Source organism: Pristis pectinata, chromosome 29, assembly GCF_009764475.1.
Source record: "Pristis pectinata isolate sPriPec2 chromosome 29, sPriPec2.1.pri, whole genome shotgun sequence".
Lineage (NCBI taxonomy): Eukaryota > Metazoa > Chordata > Chondrichthyes > Rhinopristiformes > Pristidae > Pristis > Pristis pectinata.
The window spans coordinates 5,676,042-5,701,625 of record NC_067433.1 but is presented as its reverse complement, the minus strand read 5'-3'; the positions used below and the strand labels follow the sequence as shown (position 1 = coordinate 5,701,625).

The window sequence follows — 25,584 nt, the reverse complement described above, 5'->3', positions numbered from 1 at the left end:
GCGTGTTTGAGAGACGAAGGCTCGGTTCCTTCTGTTCTGCCCCCCCCCTCTTGGCCGCGCGGTGGTTGCGCCGATCGAATGCCGGGGTGGACCCACGTGGGCGGGTGCGCTCCTATAAAAGCGGCGGCGGCGCCAGCTGCCATTATTCACCACGCAGCAGCCGCAGCGACTGAGGTGCCTTCCAGCTGCCGCCGACGCTCCTCCCACGACCCCCGCCGCCGTCACCGACCGACACGCCGCTTCCCCAGCCCGACAGCGAGCAGCACCATGAACGGCAAGATCAACGGCTTGCACCCGAACCTGCTGGACGAGAAGACGTTCCTGTTCACCTCCGAGTCGGTGGGCGAAGGTCACCCAGGTGAGCGGCGCGGGCGGCCGGTTCCCCTCTCTTCTGGAATGTTCGGCGGCGCGCGCCCTCGAAAGGAGCGGGAAAAAGGAACGGCGGCGGCGCCCGGTGGGGGGATGGGGATCGGGATCTCGCCCGCCGGACAGGGGAGCGGACGGAAGGAAGTCCCGGGCGGGGTGGTCAATGCGGCGGATCCTGTGAGGCAGGCGGGCGGGCGGCGGGAAACCCGGGGGTGAGGAGGGGGGGGAGGAGGAGTAGGGAGGGGGGGGTGAGGTGAACCTCGGCGAATACCGCCCGCCGGCTCCCCTCGTGTGTCCCACACCGTCCGGCGCGGTTGAGGGGACGGGCGCCCGAGGGGACGGTGGCTCCGCCTGGCGTCGTCGCTCCGGCCGCCCGGCACATTTTGCCGCATCGCTTCGCTGTTGGAGGGAGGGGGAAAGGAGGAGGAGGAGGGGTGATGACGTTTTTTGATTCCGGGCTGCGGGCTGACCAATAGGACCTCGGCAGCAGCTGTCAAACTCTAATCACCGCGCTCGGCCAATCGGAGATGGCTCCTGTGGCTCTCGTGTGGTTCTGATTGGTGCCGGCACCTGTCAGTTACATTGATGGCAGGGGATCTGCCAATGGAAACGCAAGTGAAAGGCTACCACGTGTGTGCCTGTTGAGTCTGGCGTGCTCAGTTATTGGGCATGCTTCCTCCTCTGCTTGCCGGTAGCGCCTACTCGGGCAGTTGATTTCTGGTGTCTATTGATATAACTTCTTATGCGAATAACGTGCAGGTAGTTAGACCACGGGTATTATTGCTGGACTCAAAATATGGTAGCTAACTTCAGTGCAGGGGACCCCAAAACACGAATGTTCCTCACTGCCTCCCCAATCCCTTGCAATTTGGCTCTAGGCCATTTCTGCCCAGCCCAATTTAACTATTCGTGTTGCCCTGTCCGAGATCAGCTAGATAAACCCAATTTCAACCGGGATGGTTTGGCATCTCTAGATGCTCGAAGTTACAGCTAACAAGTGTGCCAAATCTGAACCTTGGCTAAGGATGGATTGCCACAAAGGGCTGTGGAGGTATTGGGTGTATTTAAGGCAGAGATCGGCAGGTTCTTTATTGGTATGGGGGATAATGGATGCAGGAAGAATGGAGGATAAAAAAAAAATTAGCCATGGTTGAATGGCAGAGCAGACTTGATGGGCCAAATAATCTAATTCTGCTCCTATATCTTATGGATAGAAGCATACACTGAGTAGAGGTTTGTTACTTCCTCTAATTGATGGATAAGACTGTTCTGAAAGTACTTGAGAGCTTTGTCACACATGTCAAATTTTGGTAAACCAAGAAGTTGTGGGGAGGGGGAAATCCAATCTGTTGGATGCTGGTTACTGGCAACTATAAGAAAAAATCTGTGGTGGGTTTTGTGTAGTTGGTTGTTAACTAAAGAGAGTTGTACTTGCAGATAAAATCTGTGATCAGATTAGTGATGCTGTATTGGATGCCCACCTCAAACAAGATCCTGATGCCAAAGTTGCTTGTGGTAAGTTCTGGTAACAGTTGTTTCTGTTGATGAATTATGCTTAATGAAAATTGTGGCTTGCTTTTCTTTTGTTTACTAGTTATGTTGAGACTAAAGTTCAAAATGACTTGGCCAATTATTGAGTGATAAGAATACTAAAATCTAGAGTCTGGCCATTTATCTGCTTCTGCTTACCATGTGATTGCCTTTGTTACATTAATGGCCAAACGATCCATTTTGCTTAACTGGAAGGATCCGATACCCCCTATTAGTTTTCAATGGCTCTCTAACTATATCATGTTTAAACTTGGAAAAAATTAGGAGTGGTACTGTTGAGCCTTTGCTTAAATTTGAAGATATTTGGAGTCCATTTATCCAATATTTTCACATGATATAGATCCACTTTCAGTAACTTTCTAATTTAAAGGAACGGAGTTGATGACATAATATTGTTCTGTTTTTACTGAGAAATTTTAGACCAGTTTTTTTTCTTTTTGTTCCTTTAAAATTTTTCTGTTTAGTTTGGCTTAATATATTTATAATTTTTCTTATTGATTTGGGGATTTTATTCTTTTGTATATATGAAAGAAAGGATAAATATATATGAAATAAAGATTGCATATATTTTTCTTTTATATTCATTTACTAAGATTGTGGGATCCACAGATTCTTTTATATTCTATTGTTCTTTATGATATATGCTATGATTGTTCTCCTGATCTTTGTATTACATGTACAAACGTTGATGTTATATATTAATCTAATAATTTGAAAACTAATAAAAAGATTGAAAAAGAGAATATTAAAATGAAATTGGATTTGGTTGTTTCTGATCCTGTTTCCATGTGCCTTGACCAATTCTTTTTATTTGAGGAAGCATTTAGAATAACAATAACAGTTATTTAACTGTCAAGCTTATTGGGAATTGTAACTGGCCTTTTCTTTTACAGAGACTGTTGCAAAAACTGGTATGATTCTGCTGTGTGGTGAGATTACCTCTAGGGCCGCTGTCGACTACCAGAAAGTTGTACGAGATACTATTAAACATATTGGGTACGACGATTCTTCAAAAGGTGTGTCACTGAGTAGGTATTTTTGATTGCTTTGGCTGCCATCCATTGACTATGTAGTGACAATGAATGTGTGTTACAGGCTTTGACTACAAGACTTGCAACGTTCTAGTTGCTTTGGAACAACAGTCTAGAGATATTGCACAGGGTGTTCACTTGGATAGGAATGAAGAAGATATTGGTGCTGGAGATCAAGTAAGAATAGTTTCAGTGTTTTAAAACAATCTTCAATTTCAGTTGTTCTGAAACTAAGCTATAAACTTTCTTTACCCAGGGTCTTATGTTTGGCTATGCCACAGATGAAACCGAGGAGTGCATGCCCCTGACCATTGTTCTTGCTCACAAACTGAATGCTAAAATGGCAGAGCTACGCCGTGATGGCACTCTGCCCTGGCTCCGACCAGACTGCAAAGCGCAGGTAAGATGAGCTTGGTGCAGCCTTTTGTAGATTTGTAACAGTGAGATACATTTGGCCACTTCTGTGAAATGAGCCAAGTTTTAAGAGGTTATTGTCATGCCCCTCAGTTGCTGCAGGCACCTCTGCTGGCATCTGTTTTTCCCAGTTGCTCAGAATCACTCAAATGCTCAACCAGATGCCCTGATACCTGTTTGCTTTTTCCATCTTGTTTGTAAAGATTGCTTCTTGTTATCAACACCCTGCTGTTAAAACTTCAGTCCCATCTTGTGACTTGAGTTCCTTGATCTCTGAGGTTATGATCATGGAAACTTCAAGTGCCAACCTGCTACTCTGCCATATGGCACTACTTGCCAACAACTGTTTGTGCTCCCCCACTCCCAGTTTGTCCAGTTGATAGTAAATGTGACGGGCATTATGAATTGGCCTAGTCTCTGGTGGATACAAATGTCAGAATTATGAAACTTGTCTTCTGCTTTGCAGGTTACTGTGCAGTACCTGCAGGACCATGGTGCTGTTATTCCTATCCGTGTGCACACGATTGTTATATCGGTGCAGCATGATGAAGATGTTCCACTGGATGAGATGCGGGATGCTCTGAAGGACAAAGTAGTCAAGGCTGTTGTGCCTTCCAAGTACTTGGATGACGAGACCGTATATCACCTGCAGCCCAGTGGACGTTTTGTTATTGGTGGACCACAGGTTGGCTAGAGCAGTTGTTCTTTGAAGGCTTCTGAAGCAACTGAAGTGGCATCTTAGATTAGTTTGTGCTTCATTAAGCTTGGTTTTCTGCATGCATCTGGGCTTTGTTGCTTCTGTTTCTGCAAATGTGCTGTGAGAATTTTGCTTTCTAGTGCTTTTTGCCACATGTCTGTTCCTCTTCATCAGCTGGTATTTTTAGCTAGGTTAATTGACACTGATAAGGGCATAGAGTATTACAGATGAACTTCTTACCCATTGCGTGCATGAGAAGGGTTGCTGGATAGTAACCAGGAGCAGAAGGGTCATCTTCTGTTTCCTTAAGCTGGAAGCACCCTAACAATGCCTTGTCTGGGTTGACTCCACGTGGGCTAGATTGCTGTAAGTTCCTGCAGTAGAGGATTGCTGCTTGCTTAGTGGTTTGTCTACTGAGTGTTGTGCATTTTGTGCATAAATTGAAAATAGTATTTTGATGTAATATGAATGTCAACATATAGTTTGCATTTTTTTAAAAAGTAGTGAAACCTTTGTTTATTTTTTTTGATTATGACTGCTTGTATTTCCAGATCAGTAGCAGTATTGTCACTAGGTAGACAGATACCAGGGAAAGAGGAATATTGCTCCAGAACAGTTCCAGATGGGAGGGGGCCATTCAGCCTGTCCGGACAATACTTGCTCAATGTAATAGCAATCCTGTTTGTTCACTTTCAATTATCCAGCTCCCTTTTTGAACAGTACAATTGAAAATGCCTTTATTATCTCTGGCAGGGAACCTCTGACCCTCACAACCTGCTGCATTTAATTTTTCTTCCTGCCATTGGCAACTCTTGCCAATTGGATTTGTTCTTTGTCCCATTGGATCTTGATCCTTTACCAATGGAAAACAGTATCTCTGACTAACTATGATCTTTGATTTTTAGATCTGCTTTTCGAAGGACAATCCCACCTCTCTAATCTGAATTTCCCATCCCTGGTACCATTTTAGTCGTCTCTTCTGCACGTGCACCCCCTACCCACCACAAGAGCCTTCATGTTTCGTGAAGTGCAGCACCCAGAAATAGATGGCACTTCAGTTGTCCAAGCCAGAAGGTGGTTCATGATTCCTTTGCTCTTTGCAACCACAATTAATGTGCCATATACACTTGAATTTTGAATGAGTCTTAAATACTAGTGTTCACCAAGTGTCCTGTACCTACCAGTAATTCTACTAAAATTCATTCTTGAAAAGGAGAAAGCTACATGCTCCAATATCTCATTCTAGTGACAATACTAACATTTTATTCACTTTTTCTAATGTTAATTAAAAGTTCAAAACAAAATGCCTTTCAAAACAGGGAGATGCAGGCCTCACTGGGCGAAAGATTATTGTTGACACCTATGGTGGATGGGGTGCACACGGGGGTGGTGCTTTCTCTGGCAAGGACTACACCAAAGTGGATCGTTCTGCTGCCTATGCTGCTCGATGGGTTGCCAAGTCTCTGGTAAAAGCTGGTCTGTGCCGACGTGTTCTTGTGCAGGTGAGTCATTGATGGATGCAACTTGACGTGTGCAATGAGCATTAAAATAAACCAAATGGAATTCCTGATGGCTTAGTGATTGTGTGTCAGGAGTGACACCATGGTCTCTGATCTGAGCTGGACAGAAACACTGTGATTACTAAACAACTGCCCACTACATTTGTACCACCAGTAACTGAGATGAGAAGAAATATATGAAACACCTTGAGTTGAGCAGCATTTATAATGTTTTGCTTCAATATCCTCAGAACTGGAAAAAGTGAGTACTTTTAATGGGGAGGGGATAAGTAAGCTGAGAAATTAATGGGAGTAACAAATGATTGGACTCCTTGCAGCCATGCAGCAAAGAATTGAGAATCCTACATAGCCTGTTCTTCAACATGATGCACCTTCATGTCTGAAAAGGGATTTGTCTAATCCACAGAAGTGTATGTACCAGGGAAATATGGGCTCCACTATCTAGTGACTCCCAGAAAGCTGTCAAGTGGTTTTGGAGAAGCTAAATTCTAGTCCCACACGCTATCATTTGTTTGTGGCCACCTGGAATTAATAAGCTTGTGTGGCATTGTACATTAACGGGACTTTTTTAAAATCTATTTGTTTAGGTATCCTATGCTATTGGAGTGGCCACACCCTTTGTCAATCTCCATTTTCTCCTACGGGACATCTGAAATGAGTGAGAAGGAACTTTTGGGGATTGTGAAGAAGAACTTTGATCTGCGTCCTGGTGTTATTGTCAGGTAAACACCTGTACAGTGGTCGGGTAGGGTGGTAGGAATGTGGTGAGTTTGAGATGGGGAAGGGAGAATTGGGATGATTAGAAGACATTAAAACATCTGAATGTGTTTTCCAGGGATCTGGACTTGAAGAAGCCAATTTACCAGAAGACAGCAGCCTATGGCCACTTTGGTAGGATGCTTCCCCTGGGAAGTGCCTAAAAACTTAAGTGCTGAGTGTGAAGTCTTTCTCCCCAGATCTGTTGGTGTATAATACAGAGAAGCTGCAGACTCGGGGAGAAAGACCCCCTTCCATATATCCTGTCCTCCCATAACTCCATTTGCTAGGGCAGAATCTATCTTCTTCCCTTTACACCCATTCTCTATCACGTGGAGTTTGTCCTTGACCCTCTTGTGCTAGCCACTGCATTGCTAATGTGTAGTTTTTTGTTCAGGGTGAGGGTTGAAAGGGACCATAAACCAGAGGATCAATTTTTGGGTTTGGATGACCAGACACTACGTGTCCCCATTACAACTGTAACCCTAGTCTGCAATACTGGCTTTGCATATCACACCTCAATTGAAACCTGTAGTGTTGCTTGTACACAAAGGTTATAAACTATTGTCAGTGCTTTGCCCAACATTGGGACACTTCCAGTAATGGTGCTTATTGTGTAGTCCTGGCCCTTTCTGTAATTTGAATGTCCTGACTATCATGCAGTCCTATTTTTTTGGATTAGCAACTTGGAGTTTTAACTTCTCTTACCAACCCCTTTTTTCTTTAAGGACGTACGTAATGATTTTTAAAACAGCAAAAGGGTTTTCAAAGGAATTAACAACAAGCTATGCATCGTTGTTTTCTGCACTAGCCAAACCTCGTTTTTTAAACTTTTTTTTTGAACAGGCTCTTGTGGCCTTGATTGAGAAGTCAAGGACTGCTCCCAAAGCCTGTAGGTTGCACACTTTGGTATTTTTTAAAAAATCTTTAAGGAAATATCCATAACTGCACAATGAGCTCCTGGGTTTCAGACACATGGACATAGCAGCCATGTTGAAGCTGGTGTAGGTAAAGAGAAGCCAGCAAAATGATGGCTCCAGAATCTAACCTTCATACTTGAATAATATTGCGTTCCTATTTATTCTGAGACTTGGCGTAGTTACAGAGAAGCCAGTGTCCTCAGTAGTGCAGCTTAGAAAAGTCATATTTTTTAAAAGAGAGAAATATATTGCAATTCCTTCAGTCACAGCATCCTGGTAGGCCCAAGGTGTCCTACAGAAAGCTCTTGGACCTAACCTACAAGGGGTCTGGCTGGTGTTAAACACAGGGGCAGGCGTGTCCAGTAGTTGGTGAGTGCCTCTTGGCTGTGTTGTACAGAGAAGCTGGCCTGTTTACATGCTCTCTGCCACTGCTGTGATCGGCAAGTGCCTTTTTGTAACTTAGCAGTTATTACGTATGTCTGTTATCGGAAGTCCAAATGCTAAGATCTCAATAAAGTGCTAGGTTCTCCATATAAACTGCTTGTTTGTGTGTTTGCATATTCCCTTATTATAGCAACTGCAAATTCTACTTGGAGCTGAGTACTGCTGGTTAATACCTGATCAGTTGAGGGTGTTGATCAAACTGCTGTTAGCACAACTAAAAATACCAAGCCTGCAGGCTACCCATGAGGGACTAAGATCAGGCATTTCAATTCTTCAGTATGTGTGTTCCTGAAGTAGGAAGTAGCAGGCTTAATGCTTCATTGATTAATCATGTTTAATGCCTGTAATTTCTTTAGCAACAGATGCTAATCTTCAAGTAGTGGCATAGGCAGGCCAAAAAGCTGTGACTTCAAGTTGGTATGATATCTTCAGTTGAATCTTGCTAAGCTGCCCTGAACTTTTATATTGTTTGTTATCAACATGTAATCTTTCAATGGAATCTGAATACAGTAGAATCTGCATGATATTGCCCCTTACATCACCCTGATCCCTTCCTAAAGCCTTCCCTTTGGAGGAAAGAACTTGTATTTCAGTTGGTGTGAAAGATCGTTAAGTGTCAGTAACTTACAAACTCAAGTTTTCAAACTTGGTTTGTAGAAGGATTTCACTTAATATTAAGGCATGTCATACTCTTGGTATCTGGGTGAGTGATCTTTGGTTCTCCCAACCATAGGCAAACTGGTCAAGTGACATTTTGAAATGACATTTTTAAACTTGCCTAACTTTTAAAGATCAGGTGAAGGGAACAACACCTGTCCATGCTTCCTAGGAAAGCCAAACCACTGCCCACCACTCAGTCCCAGTGGCTCCTCATGTCTGCACTTGACACAGGCAGTAGTACATTCCCTTCCTTTCTATGTAAAAGTCCAGCAGTGAAGCTTGTTAGATCTGGCTATTTGAAACAAGCCTTAGACTCGTACAGTTTGCAGCATATGCATCAGAGTCTGAGATTTAAAATTTGCAGCCAGCTTTTGAAACTGGACTAATTTATTTAAAATGTTCCTTTAGTGATTTCTTCATTGTGTGCAGCATTTGGATCTTCTGCATAAATTTCATTTCCATTTTTATTGCTAATTTCAAATGATAAAACTAGTAGAAAAATTTCTTATCAGAGCCTTATAATATCTATTAGTCATATGTACATGGAAACAGTGAAATGCATCTTTTGCATAGAATGTTCTGGGAGCCCACAAGGTGTCACCACACCTCCAGTGCCGACATAGCTTGCCCACAACTTCCTAACCTGTATGTCTTCAGAATGTGGGAGGAAACTGGAGCACCCGGAGGAAACCCACACAGACACAGGGAGAACGTACAAACTCCTTACAGACAGCGGCCGGGATTGAACCTGGGTGACTGCTGCTGTAATAGTGTTGCACTAACTGCTACACTACCCTAGCTAAACCTGGTTGCAGATGTCCCCATACCCACCTCTGCTTGAATGTAATGTCACTCACTAAATCAAGGTCTGAGCTCAAACTAAATTTTAAAAAGTGAATGTGTAATAATTCAAAATAAACCTTTCATTATTTTAAAAGGGAGTAAGCCTATTCTTGAATTCCACTCAGAAGAATGGGAGAGGTTGAACATTTGTTACAATTTGTACACAAACTAAGTTTGCACCTAAGGTTGTTATTTTTGTGGTATTAAAAGAGTATAAGAGGCTCTTCTCTCCAGTCACAGTAGGCCCTAGTCATGCTTTGACTTTTCCTTGGTCAAGTTTAACACTACATTTCTATTGACAAGTGTTTAGTCTGTATATGAAATCTGCATCAATGTCAACTATGACTTCCATCAGGCCAGTGCATACTTTGTCCTAGAGGAAAGTACCTGGTAGCTTTCCCCCCACTACCATGTTGCCAGGTTCTGCTCTTTGGATAAATGCAGAGTTGCAGATGGTTCAAGCCTGAGCCATTGCCATCTCCCCCCCCCCCCCCCCCACACACCTCACCCCACCCCGGCAACCTAGGATGCAGTTCATTTGGACAGTGTAATATGTGCCTAAACAGTTTAAGTCGAGTAGTGAGATGATCCAGTTTGACACCAGGTCAAAAATCTGGACTCTGTTAATGGTAGTAGACCACTAAATAACATTGCATTTGTACCAGGTGCAAGTTTGACAAAGACATGGCTTAAAGCATTAATGAGCAAATTCAGCACTGTCTTCAGCCAATTTTATTCAGTTCTATCAAGGAATGGATGGCTCTCATATTTAAAATCTTGCACTCTGGATGTAGTCAAGCAGTTCCTTCCAGTACAGCTGTGTACTAGCATCAGCCAACACAAGAAATTGATCAGCTATATCCATTCCACAGAAAGCATAGCTCAACCTAGCCAACTACCATTCCATCAGTATTCTTTCAAAGTGATAGAATGTATCAATAGTGCTATCATCCTGATAACCTACAATTGCTCATGGATAGGGAGAAAATGCAGCGTCTCTAATCCTCAGCAGATGTTGCCTGACCTGTGGTATCTCCAATGTTTTTTGTTTCCAGTTTTTTTGGGTACATTGGGTTTTACCAGTAATGTTTGGCTGGTTCCAGCCCTCACTGCAGCCTTGATGTAATTTTATATAAAAAGCTAAGTTTCAGATGATTTGAGACACAAGGGTAGCAGTCTGACCAAACACTGCATGAAGAACCTGGGTATTAATGAGAATTGAGGGAATCATCCAGTGCAAAGATTGTAGTGGTTGGAGGTCAGGTTACTGCTGTACATGTCACCATTATAATAGTATTGCCCTATTGTACCTATCTTGTAATTGGGGAAGATTACAATACTACATACACTTAACTGGCCCTACCTGAATACTGCTCCAGGTTTTGCAGTGTCTGGCCTCTACTGCACTGAGCTGGATTATCTCAGTCCCATTTCAGATCACTGTTGGCCATTCTTAAATGGTACTGAACCACCCAATCTCAGACCAACCTGTTAAGCAGAGCACTTAAATCTAACCACATGCAACGCTCAGTTGGGACAATAGACTGCAATGCAACAAGGGACATTTTTTTAAAAGCTACTCAAGCTCCACAGATTTAACATCTTTTCAGCTGAAACAAATACACTTAATTGATGCAATTTATCTCAAGTTAAAATATGTAAACATTACTTCTGCCATTTTCTCTCAATCAAAATTCTGATGCAATTCTTTGAAGTCCATCCCACAATTTATCCTAGGCACTCTGATAATTTGACCACACCAGTGGGCCAGATGTTGGGCACAATTTAGTGACTTACCACACTCCAAAATGTTGTTAGTACATCTGACATGCTTTGTAGGTATTCTGGTTGAGTGCAGCTGTAATGACATTTGAGTTATCTACTTTGGTACAAAACTGAAAGGCAAAGTATTTAAATGGTATTAGACTGGGAAAAGTTGAGATAAGCTGCTGTTATACTCCAGTCATTGAACGCAAATATTACAGACAAGTAGCACGTTGGTCCTCACTGCAAGAGATCTTGAGTACAGGAGCAGGGAAATCTCACAATAGTTATGCAGGGTTTTGATGAGACTACAACTGGTGTTCTATGTGTATTCTTGATCTCCTTACCCAAGCAAGGATATACAATAGAGGGAGTGCTGGGAAGATTCACCCAAATAATTGCTCGGATGGGTGGGACCGATTAACTCACTTGTGTTCACTGGAATTTCAAATAAGATTTTATTGAAACCTACAAAATTCTGATACTGTTTTGATAGACTAGATACAGGGAGGATGGCTCTTGGCTTGGTTGGCGTCACCCTCTCAGTACATAGGATAAGATATTTTAGGACTGAGGTGAAGAGAAACCTTCCTCGGACAGAATCTGGCATTCTCTACCACAGTTGCCTGTGGAACCCAAATCACTTAATATATAAAGAGGATGGAGGAAGAGTGTGTATATCTCATTGTGATAAAGGACCAGTCATCGTTGTATTGATGATTCTCACTCCATGGAGTGAGATCCAAGGGCTGAATGGCCTATTATGTTTCCAATGGTAGATAATACATAGCAGAAAGGAGTTCTAGAACATCCTCAGACACAAGGGAGACCGCAGGTGCTGGAAATCTGGAGCAACACACACAAAATGCTGGAGGAACTCAGCAGGTCAGGTAGCATGGAGGGAAATGGACAGTTGACATTTCAGGCCGAGACCCTTCATCAGGACTGAAAAGAAAGAGGGCAGAAGCCAGAATAAGAGGGTGGGGGGGAGGGGGAGGAGCACAAGCTGGCGGATGATAGGTGAATCCAGGTGAGGTGGGCAAGGTAGATAGGTGCAGGAGGAGGGAAGTGGGAATGATGTGAGAAGCTGGGAGGTGATAGGTGGAAGAGGCAAAGGGTTGAACAAGATGGAATCTGATAGGAGAGTAGACTAGAACATCTCAATAAAGGTGGATCTCACTACGAGGACAAAAAGACAAGGCTACATAGTTGCAGCCGTTTTCAGCCATGTGCCAAACATAAGACAATAGTGCTTTGTGATGTGACGCAACATCACAGCAGCCAAATATGAAGTCAATGGCTATGCACAGAACACAGGAAAATGCCTGATGACATCAACTATTGCTAAAGGTTTGTGCTCCAAAACCAGCTGTGCCTATAGCTAAATTGTTCCACTGATTATCACAAGGTCACCTACCTGTACAACAAGACTTGGATGTCATTAAGGCAACAGTCACACCACTCAAAGAGCCAATCATAATCTCTATAAGAGAGAGCCTAATCATCTCCCTTGCAACTCAATGGCATCACTTGACCAGAAGCTTTTCTGGACCAGCCCCATAACTTCTGTCACCAGTCCTGATGCAGGGTTTTGACCTGAAACATCGACAGTTCCTTTCCTCCCGCAGATGCTGCTCAACCTGCTGAGTTCCTCCAGCAGATTGCTCCAGATTCCAGCATTTGCAGTTTCTTGTGTTTCCACATAACTACTGTGCTCACAAGACTCTTAAAGACACTGTGTATCCTGCAGTAAGTGACCTCCCCCACTCTAAAGCCTTTTTCACCATGTGAAAGTCACATCAGGATTGTGAAGGAATATTCCCCATGAATGGTTTGACTGCAATTCTGAACATCCAGGAATCTTAAAACCATAAAGGACAAAAAACAGATACAGTCCACCATCCTAAACATTCACTCCATCAGCACAACGTGGCTGTGGTGTGTACCATCTACAAAATAAATTGCTCTTATTTGCCTAGGCTGTTCTAACTGCAGCTCCCAAATCCACAACCTCCACCATCAACAAAGTACATAGGAACACCAGCCCCTGCAGATTTCCCTCCCAGTCAATCCCAATGCTGACTTGGAAATATTCCCCGATCCTTCACCATCACTGGGTCCAAATCCTAGACCTCCCTACCCAACAGAACCATGGGAGCCCCATCACCTTGGTTCTCAAGGGCAGTAAGTGGAAGCCTTGGCAGTGATGCCCACATTTTGTACATGAATTTTCTAAAGGTTTGGTCACCTGACCATTCCAAATTCTCTTAGCCAACCTCCATCTCCCATCCTCAAACTTGAGCTTATCAAAAACTGTTGCACATCCCAACTTGCAATGTCCAGTTCATCCATCAGCTCTTTAGTACTTCCTTGAGATCCTCCAATAGTTTTAAATTCCTTTCTGTGTGTTGAAACTCATCACTGGTTTCATCCCTTATACATTAAGAAAGCAAGCATTATGTATCCTCCAAACTCAGGAGACCAATGCTATGCTCAGCTGATCTCTGTTACCTGCCTGGCAAAAAATGGGTTAAGTTGCACACTGTAGTAAGGTCTGAATTAGTCTAGAGCAAATAGGAACACTATACATTCCGGAAAATTCACAACATCTCCTCAAAGCCTTACTCAATTGCAAGTTTGCTCAATAATCTTTGATTCCAACTTCTAAATTTTCCTAGTTTTGATTTCAGGTCATTGACCTGAAGCAGTGACTATTTCTTTCTTCACAGATGTATAACCAGATCTCACGCTGTTTTGCCAGGGTTTATCGAAGTATCCCACCATTCCCATTACCCACCCACCGAGTGGTGGATCACTCTTGAAGGGTTGTATTGGCTTGTCCCCATCTTCTGTTCCCAGAATTTGCCCCACTGTGTCCCTAAGTGCAGCACGATTGTCACCTGAGAAAACAGTCCAAACCACGTGGCAGAATGCCTCATCGCCAGATCTGACCAACAAGCACCAAAGACCTCACTTGGCTGGTGGTGAGATGTGCCCTCCCAGTCAGAACTTTCCTCTACAGGTATCACCCCCAATGCATGCTGCCCTCGGAACAGCTGCAGTGGGGAAGAAACATCACCTACCTTTTGGCAGACTGTGGATTTGCTAAGATGGTGCAATAGATGCAAGGGTCCACGTCTCGGTTCATCCTCAGCAGCTGTGTAACAGAGGACTCTCTGATCTACGGGCTGTCCCCAGGCACGCACCGAGACAGACATCAAGTGCTGCTGGAGGATCATCAACTTGGTGAAAGACGCCCTTCGGTCTGCCCGAAACTTGTTGGTCTTCTAGTACAGTGAGATGTCCGTAAGGGAATGCTGCAGACGTGCACAGTCCAGGCTGCAGGAGTACGTGCTGAGGGATGCACTGAAGCTCGGTGCAGCCAACGCTAAGGCTCTGCGGTAAGGACCACAGTCTGAGCTCCTTCACTACCGCACGTGGAGGGTCAGAGTTGGGTGGGAAAGGGCATCACCTCAGGGAGCCATGTCAGTGGCAATGGTGCAATGTTTATTTGTGCTTTATCTCTTTAAAAGTTTACACTACTGAATGTAACCACCATGAAAGTAGAAGTTTTCTTGCACTGTTTCCTTCCTTGTATATTGTTTTATTACGAATAAAGTCTATTTTTGAAATACAAAAAAAGCACAATAGCGCAGTATGTAGAGCTGCTGCCTCACGCACTGGAGACCCAGGTTCAATCCTGACCTTGGGTTCTATCTCTGTAGTTTTCGTGTTCTCCTGTGACCACTGGGTTCCTCTAGGTGCTCTGGTTTCCTCCTACATCCCAAAAGGGTTGCTAGTTAATTGGCCACTGTAAAGGCATCCCCCGTGTGCAGGTTATTGGCAGAATCTGGAGGGAATTGATGAGAATGTGGGTAAAATAAAAAAAATGGGATTAATGTAGTATTAGTGTAAATAAGTGGTTGATGGTTGGCACAGACTCAGTGGGCCGAAGGGCCTGTTTTGTGCTGTATCTATGACTCTTTAAGATGCGGTCTGACTTGCATTGTTTTCAGTATTTTCTGTTTATATCCCATTGAAATTATCCCTCGAGATCCTTTTCCACAGATAATCTAACTCATATATACTTTCATATGTCGTTGCCAACATAGGAGGCTATTCGGCCCAGCAAATCAATCCATCCCCCTTTATATTTCATATGCCCCATCAACTCCACCCTGCTTCTGGTACCACCCATCTATGCTAGCGTAATCTACAGCAGCCAATTAACCTACCAACCATGTTTTTGGCATGTGGTAAGAAACCAGAGCACCCAGGGGAAACCCACGCAGTCACAGGAAGAACATGCAAACTCCACACAGACAGCACTGGAGTTGAAACAGCAGCACTATCTAGTACCCCAACTTGTAACCTTCATTATGTTATGATTTCTATTCCCTAAATGTTCCCCCAAATGGTCGTCCTCATTTCCAGAAACAATTGGGTGCCAATTGGCCACTGTAAATTACCCCTAGTGTGTGTGTGAGTGGTAGAATCTGGGGGGGCATTGGGAACGTGTGGAGAATAAAATTGGATTAGTGTAAATGGGTGTTTGAGAATCAACACAAACTTGGTGGGCTATTAGTCATTATCACTAAGTACATCAATGCCGATTTCCACGATGGACCAGGAGTGTACCAGTCAAGGAAGCTTTAGGTGTATTTCAAAAATTCCTCTTTGACTATTAGGTTCTAATTTAGATTTGCTGTAGTCCCCCATTGTCTATACTCTAATTTGTTAATTTTTGCTAATTCTGTAATGTTGTTGCAAAAGTAATCCTCCATATATTTACCACTGGATGGTGAGCTGTAGAATATTCCCATTGGTGCATTTGCTTCTCAATCTCTTCTTCATGCTAGGTCTTTAATTCCTTGGAATGTAGGAGAATGAGGGGTAACCTTAAAGAAGTGTTTAAAATCATGAGAGGCAGAGATACGGTGGGAGTCCAAAACCAGGGGCATAGGTTTAGGGTGAGAGGGGACAGATTTAAAAAGGACCCGAGGGGCAACTTTTTCACGCAGGGGCTGGTGAGTATATGGAACGAGTTGCCAGGGGAAGTGGTTAAGGCAGGTATAATAGTATCATTTAAGGAGCACTTGGATAGGGGCCTGGAAGGATAAGGGCCAAAACGCAGGAAATTGGGACTAGCTGGGTGGACCACATGGTCGGCATGGGCTGAAGGGCCTACATCATTCTGTATTGCACTATGACTCTTTGCTAACCCAGTGTCCAGTGGTAAATTAAGCAAAGAAATAGCCAGTGGAAGTAATTGAGAAATAGGAAGCCTTGTGGTGCTTTTATTGGCTAGAAAATCTAACGTCAAGCATGATTCTTTTGGGATCACGGTGGTGTCCCATCAATCCTTCTGGAAAATATCTTTAAATTGGATCTTCAGCACTTAGTGTGAAATTAAATTACAATCTTTAAAGATTGATTTTGTGTGTTTTTCTTTACAAACAAGATCCTGTGCAGCTGAAACTGAAAAACAAAAATCAGGTTTTCACAAACCACCTATAAAATCCATTTAGAAATTCAGTTCAGGCACATTGTGCTGGTAGCTGTGTGGAACTTGCATCCATTAGCCACAGAAGCATTGGGTTGTAACATGTCATGTGGCAGTACCACCCTCACAGTTCCACATGGTCTTCTGTCTGCTCTGAGATTCAGGATTTACACCCTCAGGAGATTTCATCGATGCATACTGAAACTCTTCTGCTAGCTGTTCCACTGAAGGTCGTCCAAAAATGAGGTTCCTCAATGCGTAGCCAGTCATGAGGAAGCTGGGGTGGGTTGGAATGAAGAGGAGGTTTGGAATTAGCTACACAGCAAGAACTAACCAAGAGGTTCTCTAATACCCAAATTAACTTGATTTTTAGGGCAAGGGATATAGGTCAGAAGCTGTTGCAGAAGATAAGCCACGATCTTACTGAATAGCAGAGCGGGTGTGAAGGGCCGATAGAGTTTATAGGCCACAGAAACAGGCCCTTCAGCCCAACAAGTCTTTGCTGGACCACCAAGCATTCTGTTTACTCCAATACTACCCAATGCATTTTATTCTCCCCACATTCCCATCAACTCCCTCCCCCCACCCCCACCCCGAGATTCGAACATTTATCCAGGGGCAACTTACAGTAGCCAATTAACCCAACACCAGAGGGAATCCAGATGGTTACAGGGAGAACGTGCAAACTCCACACAGACAGAACCAGTGGTCGGGATGGACCAGGGCAGGGGCAGGGGCTCTATCGGCAGGGTCCTATGTCTTTATGGGTGACAGGATCTCAGTTCCAGAGCTGCTTGAAATACCCACCTCCTTCGGAAGATGAAGTGCTTTTTCTGTGCGAACCTGACAAACCTCTCCACCATGGTCGAGTTCCTCCTCCTCTCGTACTCCTCCTGCCTCCTCTGCCGGCGTACGAAAGCTGCGAAACTGGGGTCTGTGATGTTGACGTTCTCGGTGCTTCCATTCAATATGGTTCGCAGCTCGGGTGGAATGTCTTCAGTTTCTGAAGGCAACACGAGAGACAATTGCAAACGATGAAGTGCTCGCTATCTGGCACTTGGAAATAGTAATGTTGGTGAGTTAGCCCGTGGTGACAAGGTCATCGAATTGAAACTTAATAGCTGCATTCACTCCACAGATTCATAGAGTATTACAGCATGAAAACAGGCCCTTCGGCCCAACTCATCTATGCCGACCAAGATGTCTCTCCGAGCAAGTCCCATTTGGCCCACGTCCCTCTCAACGTTTTCTATCCATGTACCCACCTAAAGGTCTTTTAAACATTGTAACTGTACCCACGTCTATAGTTTCCTCTGGCAGCTTGTTCCATATACCAACCGCCCTCTGTGTCAATAAGTTGCTCTCAGGATAGAGTGAGGGGAACAGAGTATCTGTAGCATTCTTTGGGCGAGTTTGGACTGGCTTTCAAAATTACTGCTCCATCATTTTGAAGGAAAGTCATTGTCATAGAGAGATACAGCATGGAAACAGGCTCTTCGGCCCACCAGGTCTCTGCTATCATGCACCCAGGGAAGCAAAACCAGTGCACAGAGAGAGCCTTTTATAAAGCGGGTCCCTGTGGACCGCTCCCCCCCCCCCCCCCCCCCCCAAGAAGTTTGTTAATCAATACTTACCGGTTCCATTCTTAATCTTCTCTTGAAGCTCCACAAAACGTGTGTAATTCTCTTCAAACTGCACCATTGTAGTGTTCACATAGATATACATGTAACATGAGGGTTCCTCAGATATGGTGTACACATTGTGATAATCACCAGCTGGTACCTGCAATACAAAACAAGATCACTTCTACTTATTTTGCCCCTGTCACAGCAACAAAACCAAGAGGAGACCATTCAGCCCATCATACCTGCCCCCTTATTCACTAAGGTCATGGCTGACCTTTTACCTCTATGTTTTTCTTGTGAATGCTGCTATGTGCATGTGATGCTGCTGTAAGTTTTTCATTGCACCTATGCATACATGTACTTGTACATATGACATTAAACTTGACTTTGATATTAAAAAATCTATCAATCTTAGTTTTAAATAACCTCAGCAATTGAACGACCAAACCTTCTTGAGTAGAAAATTCCACAAAGGTTCACTAACACCTTGATGAAGAAGTTCCTCCCCATCTCTTGTCCTTATTTTGAATCTGTGACTCCTGGTTCGAGATACCCCAGCAAGAGAAAATAAATCATTTCTGCATGTGTCTTTAAAAATTTAGTACGTTTCAATGCAATCACCTCTCATTCTCCTAAACTCCAGGGAGTTTACTACCACTCTGCTTAATCTCTCCTCATACAGCAAACCCATCACCCCAAGAATTAATCAGGTGAACCTTCACTGCACCCCCTCTATCACAAGCCTATCCTTCAAGTACAGAGACCAGACCTGTACACAATATTCTAGATGTGACCAGGGCTCTATAAATGAAGCAAGATGTCTCTACTCTTGTACTCAAAGCCTTTTGTAATATAACCAATGTACCATTTGCCTTCCTGATTGCATGTTGTACCTGGATGTTAACTTCCAATGATTTGTGTACAAGGACACCCAGGTCTCTCTGGACGCCAACATCTTTCAATATCTAACCATTAAAATACTCTTAAGTAGACTACCTCACATTTTGCAATGGTATATTCCTTGCCCATTCACAGCCTGTGTATATTATCACATTTTCTTATGAAGGAGACTGTTCCACCCACTGAGCCTCTACGAGCTCTCAGAACATTCCCATCCTGCCACATTTTCCTGTAACCCATTCTCTCTCTCACATGCTCATCAACTCCCCTACCAATTCTTCCTAGACCAGCAGTAATTTAGAGTGGCCAATCAACCTACCAACTAGCATATCTTTGGGATGTGGGAGGATACCGGAGCACCTGGAAGAAACCCACAGTCACAGGGAGAACAACTAAACTCCAAGGTCAGGATTGAACCTGGGTCACTGGAGCTCTGCAGGCCAGAAGCTTCACTGCATCCTCCTCAGTCTACAATGCCACATTGTTCTGTATTATCAAACATCTGTACATAACACTTCATCACCTCATCCGAACCATCAACAGCTGGGGCCTCTGCACCAATCCCCGTTACAGCCTCCCATCCTGAAAAGAAGCCATTTATTTCTACTCCACTTTTCAGTCCACGCCAGTATATTACCCCGAAATACCACACACACTGTTTTGTTCTCCAACCTCTTATTCAACACCTTATTGCAGATTTTCTTAAAGTCCAAATTCAACCTCAAAAAAATTCCAACAGATTTGCCAAACACAATTTCTCTTCCATTAATCCACATTGACTTTGTCAATCCTATTTATTACTTTCCAGCTGCCCTGTTACACTTCCTCAGAATCAGATCAGGTTTATCATCATTGACTTATATGACATGAAATGTGTTGTTTTGTGGCAGCAGTACAGTGCAAAGACATAAAAGTTATTACAAATTACAAAATAAATAAATAGTTCCAAAAAAAAAGGAATAATGAAGTAGTGTTCCTGGATTCATGGACCGTTCAGAAATCTGATGGTGGATGTTCCTGTAATCGCTGAGTGTGGGGCTTCTGGCTCCCCGATGGTAGTAACGAGAAGAAGGGTGTCCCAGATGGTGCAGGTCCTTAGCGATGGATGCCATCTTCTTGAGGCACCGCCTCTTCAAGATGTCCTCAATGGTGGGGAGGGTTGTGCCCATGGTGGAGCTGACTGGGTCTACAACCCTCTGTAGCCTCTTGCAATCCTGTGCATTGGAGCCTCCATACCAGGCTGTAATGCAGCCAGTCAGGATGCTCTTCACTGTACATCTGTAGAAATTTGCAAGAGTCTTTGGTGACGTACCAAATCTCCTCAAACTCCTAACAAAGTACAGCCACCTGCGTGCCTTCTTCATGATTGCATCAATGTGTTGGGCCCAGGAAAGATCCTCTGAGATGTTGACGCCCAGGAACTTGAAGCTACTCACCCTGAACAATAGGTTCCAGGATTTGCCCCACTAATGATATCAGAATAATTGGTTCAGTTTCCTGTTTGCTCTCTCCTCTCTCCATTCTTAAATTGTACGGTTACATTTGCTTCCCTCCAGCCCTCAGATACAGGTCGTCAGGTCCTAGGGATTTACATTTTCATTCCCATTAACTTCTCCAATACTAGCGTTTTACTAAAGCTGATTCCCTAAACAGTTCAGACCCACAGTCTTCCACAAACTCCGGGAGGAATTTTTTTTAAAATGCCTTTCTTCCATGAAGACAGATACAAAACATTAGTTTAATTTCTCTGTTGACATCTTGTTCCCAAAAATAATTTCTCCTGCCTCAGGCTGTAAGGGACCCATATTAACATTACCTTCTCCTTTTTACATGTCTATTGAATCTCCTATGGTCTGTCTTAAATGGAGACACAAGAGACTGCAGATGCTGGAATCTGAAGCAACAAAATCTGTTGGAGAAACTCAACAACTCACCGAGTTCTTCACTGAGCAGAATGTTTGTTGTTCCAATCCATCTTAAATGTTACTCACAAGCCTGCTCTTGTATTCTGGTTCCCTTCTCCTAACCAATGCCTTGGTCTTCCGTCACCAAGTTCTGAACATTTTCCAGAATTTACTTGTTGGCAACAATTAGAAGCTTTTCCTTTGGATTTAATACCACCTCATTAGTCAAGGCTGGTCACTTTTCCTTATTTTGCCTTAAAAGAGATGTATGTTATCTGTAAACTAAGTATTTATTTAGCCGTTGCAGGTTTACTGACTTCAGCTTATGGGGAGGATATTGCTGCAAGCTGAGCTGCAATATTCATTGGTAACAAGCCAATCCTTAAGTCAAGAGACCACGGCCAGGAGGTTCCTTCCCTGAGCAGCTCTGGTACTACAAAGGGTAGCGTGACTGCCATCAGTGAAAGTTCTGGAGGTATTTGGATGGCGGGTGAAAAATCAAACATCTGCCGATGCTAGAAATCTGAAATAAAACAGAAAACATTAGAAACACTCAGTAGGTCAGGGAGTGTCTGGTCGACGAACCTTTTCAGAGTTCCTTGATCTGGAATCTTTACTGTGTTTCTCTCTCTCCAGAAGCTGCCTGACCTGTTGAGTGTTTCAGCATTTTGTGTTTTCTTTGAAAGGTCAGGGTTGGGAGTGAAAGTACAACTAGGGCAGCAGTTAACACAATGCCAAACAGATTCATCATCAATAACTGGGACAAGTGTTCTGTCTAGAATACCATCTGTACAGTGGCAGAGGCCATCAGTAAGTGTCCACTACAGTCACCTTGACCAATTCCCCATTACAGTGATTTAGGAAAACACCTCAGGTTCCACCAGGGTGATTCATGGATCAGTTGACTTCTCACCTGCATCTTGTCTCCCTCCTTCAGGCTGTAGTTTTTCTTCTCGGCCACAATCTCCACGGCCAACTCCCCTTTTAGCACCTGGATGCTGGTATTGCCCAGGTCCTCGCTCACAAAGTTCTCCAAGTGAAGCCCTTCAAGCAGAGAGACTGAGATGTGACTGCAGTCCATTGGATACAGTTTTACAAGGACCTTGGTTCCCAACATGACGCGGAAGGCAGAGCACATTAGGGCCACATGATCGACGTGGAGTTTGGACACAAGGGAATCCCAAACTAAGCACAGATCTTGTAGTGCTTTAGAATACAACATTAGCTTAACTTCAATTACAGAATGCATGGAGTATTTGTATCATTAGAGAACCCTCTCTGTATCTAAATTATATCTTTGAGTCATACAGCAGGGGAACAGTCTGTTCAGCCAGCCAGTGAACATCCATCCATATTAATGCCATCTTCCAGCACTTGGCCCCTAGCCTTCTATGCCTAGGCAATTCAAAGGCTCGTCTAGACACTTAAATTCCTTAAATCTCTATCATATTACATCTTCTCACAAAATCAGCAACTCTGGGCAACTGGAATCAGGATTACTTTCTCTCTGCAGTTTAACCACCCCAAACTGGACTGTGCAGATGAAACATTTGTCTTTAAGGTGAGTAATCAGGACCAGACAAGATGTGAAGTAGGTACTGGTCCATTTACAATTTATAAGATAATTGTAAGGAGATGAAAATGAGTGAGAGAGAGGGAGAGTGTGAGTGTCTGTCTGTCTGTCTCAGATGTTTTTATTTATTTTTCAAGATCTGGGCTTCGCCAACAAAGTCAGTATCCATTGCCAGTCCTTAATTGCCCTTGAGAAGATGGGGATGAGCTGCCTTCTTGAACTGCTGCAGTCCTTCTGGTGAAGGTGCTTGCACAGTGCTGTTGGGGAGAGTGTTCCAAGATTTACAGACAGTGACAACGAAGGAACGGCGATACAATTCCAAGTTAGGATGGTGAGAGACTTGGGAGGGAAACCTGCAGGTGGTGGTGCTCCCATGCACTTGCTACCTTGTCCTTCTTGGTTGTAGATGCTTGGGAGGCGTTGTTGGAATAGCCTGGGCAAGTAATCGCAGTACATCTTTTAGATGGTGCACACCGTAGCATGGAAGCACACGGTAGTGGAAGGAATGAACGTTTAGGGTGGTTGATGCAGTGCCAATCAAGTACGTCTTGGATGGTGTCAAATTTCTCGTGTTGTTGGCATTACATTCGATCAGGCAAGTGGGGAGTGTTCGGTCACACTCCTGACTTGTACTTGTAGATGATGCAAAAACTTTGGGGTCTCAGAAGTTGAGTCAATCGCTACAGGATACCCAGCCTCTGAACTACTCTTGTAATCACAGAAGTTTGGTGACTCATTTGGAGTTTCTGGTCAATGGCAAACCTCAACATATTGATGTTGGAGGACTTGGCAATGGTAATGTCAATGAATGCCAAAAATAGATGGTTAAATTGTCTCTTGTTGGAGTTGGTTGTTGACTGGCACTTTTGTGACACAAATGTTGCCTGCCATTTATAAGCCATGCCTGAGAGTTGCCCAGGTATTGTTGCATGTGGGCATGGGCTGCTTCATGTGCTGAGCAGCCGTGAGTGGAATGGAACACTGTGTAATCAGCAGTGATCATCCCCACTTCAGAACTCATGATGGAAAGAAGATCACTGATGGAATAGCTGAAGATAGTTGGTTCTAGGTCACTGCCGAGGAACTCCTGGGGCTGGAATGTCTGAGATCCACCAATCACAACCATCTTCCTTTGTGCAAGTTAAGACTTCAACCATTGGAATGTTTTCCCTTGTGGCCCGATTACTTCAGTTTTACCAGGGCTCCTTGATGTCGGATTCAGTTAAATGCTGTCTTGATATCAAGGGAAGCCACTCTCACCTCACTCTGGACTCAGCTCTTTGGTCAAGGTTTGGATGAAGACAGTGACGAGGTCTGGAGTTGCGTGGTCCTAGTGAAACCCAAACCGAGCACAAGTTAGCACATCATTGGAGAATACCTGCCTCTGGGTAGCACCATGATGATGACAAAGTATAGTCTGACTGGACAGTAATCAGCAAGATTCAACTCGTCCTACCTGTGGACGGGGCATACCTGGGCAACTTCCTACGTTGTCGGGAAGATGTCAGTGACGGAGCAGCTTGGCTGGACGTGCAGCTGATTTTGGAGCACAGGTCCTCAGTGCTACAGTTGGGACACTGCCTGGTCTCATGGCCTTTGCTGTATCCAGTGCTCTCATTTCCCAGACATCATGCGATGTGAAGTGAAGCGGTTGAAGACCAGTTTCTGTGACGGTGGGGATCTCATGACAGAGCAGGAATGTCCATTCGCCACTTCTGGCTGAACGGGGTTACGGATCCTTCAGACTTGCCTTTGGGGTTCACATGCTGGGCCCCAACATCACCGAGCTCTTCCACACAAATATAACAGCAAGATCCACACCGACAATGAGTGTTTCAGCAAATGCGGTACTACATCTGGGGAGCATGAGAGACATGCGAGACTGCAGACACTGGAATCTGGAGCTACACAAAGGGTGCTGGAGGAACTCAGTGGATCAGGCAGCATCTGTGGGAGGAAATGGAAGTTTCGGGTTGAAACCCTTCATCTGGACTGGAAAGAAATAGGGGAGATGCAGTATAAAAAGGAGGGAAGCGGTGGAGCAAGATGGGTGGATCTAGGTGGGGGTGGGGGTGATAGGCTGGTGAGGGAGGGGGGAGAGTGAGAATGGTGTCAGGAGCTGGGAGGTGATCAGTGGAAGTGACAAAGGGCTGAAGATGATGGGATGCACGAGAACTGGATTAATTCTACAATTAGATTTAGAATTAATTCTACATTCTACCAGCAATTCTACATAAGAGTGAAAAACATTATTTGATTCAACACACTAAATTAAGAGGGAGAATGTAATAGTGATCTGTAGTGACTGCTCCAAACATCACATCAGACACTAGCTCATCCCACCAGGAACACGGACTGGATTGCTGCTTCATTATTTGATAATTGAAAGATCAATGTCTCCACTGCTAGATGGAAAGATCTTTGAGAACAAAGCTGGGTGTCGTGTTCTAGTGTGGGATTTATACTAGCTATCAGGTGAAGAGCAAACTCATCCAAACTACTCTGTAGTACAGTGCTAAAGTCATCTATTCCATCCACTAAGCCCCAACTCTTTGGGGCAGGTGAGTGAAGGGAGCTCTATTCACCTCTGTTCATTAATCTATTTTATCAGGAGCATCACTGCCAGGACTAATCCTGTGAGTAATCCTGTTGATCTCATGCATAGTGAGAAGAGGTGATAGACATAACCTCTGAAGAAAATGGAAGCAACACAGACACCAGGTGCCAGACACCCTTCTCAGAAAAACTTCCTCTCGGCCACACAGGGAGTGGCTCCCACTGCGCCCACCTTCCCCGTGGAAAGGTGGGCGAGGCCCTCAGATCACAACGGTGAGGGTCAGTGTGTACACTGGGCTGAGGGAGCAGCTTCAGGCAGGGTGGAAGGGAAACGAAGCCCCTTGGAAGCCCCAACCTTGCCTCCAGACTTGAGTTGGTGGGTCCAGAGAGGACATGGTGAAATGGGGCTGGACTGCAGCCCCTGAAACCCGTGGCTGAGGCAAGAGGAAGGTCCCGCTGCAACTTGGGGTCTGCCCACTGCTCGGGGACAGGAAGGGCATGGATTAGGACCTTGCTGAGGCTGACCAGGGAGGGTCCGTGAAAAGATGTACAGCCTC

The 25,584-nt window shown here is 44.3% G+C and overlaps 2 protein-coding genes across 3 annotated transcripts in view; one reads left to right on the top strand and one right to left on the bottom strand.

Moving 5' to 3' along the window:
- The first annotated feature begins 150 nt into the window (after positions 1–150).
- LOC127584321 (S-adenosylmethionine synthase-like) lies at positions 151–7,086 on the top strand. Its single transcript, XM_052041025.1, is given in 11 exon segments — positions 151–358; positions 1,804–1,881; positions 2,811–2,933; positions 3,013–3,125; positions 3,205–3,348; positions 3,829–4,047; positions 5,379–5,561; positions 6,167–6,190; positions 6,192–6,301; positions 6,415–6,474; positions 6,476–7,086. Coding segments are annotated over 11 exon segments (1,221 nt in total). The 5' UTR covers positions 151–267; the 3' UTR covers positions 6,552–7,086.
- A 9,149-nt stretch (positions 7,087–16,235) lies between these two features.
- Positions 16,236–25,584, bottom strand: part of ggcx (gamma-glutamyl carboxylase) — a 39,603-nt gene continuing 30,254 nt past the window's right edge. For both annotated transcript variants that reach the window (XM_052041005.1, XM_052041006.1), the window contains exons 12-15: positions 21,812–21,942; positions 18,104–18,251; positions 17,277–17,472; positions 16,236–16,746 (exon numbers count right to left, since the gene is read on the bottom strand). In XM_052041005.1, the coding sequence (XP_051896965.1) occupies positions 16,575–16,746; positions 17,277–17,472; positions 18,104–18,251; positions 21,812–21,942 (647 nt within the window). In that variant the 3' untranslated portion in view covers positions 16,236–16,574. The remainder of the gene's footprint in view (positions 16,747–17,276; positions 17,473–18,103; positions 18,252–21,811; positions 21,943–25,584) is intronic.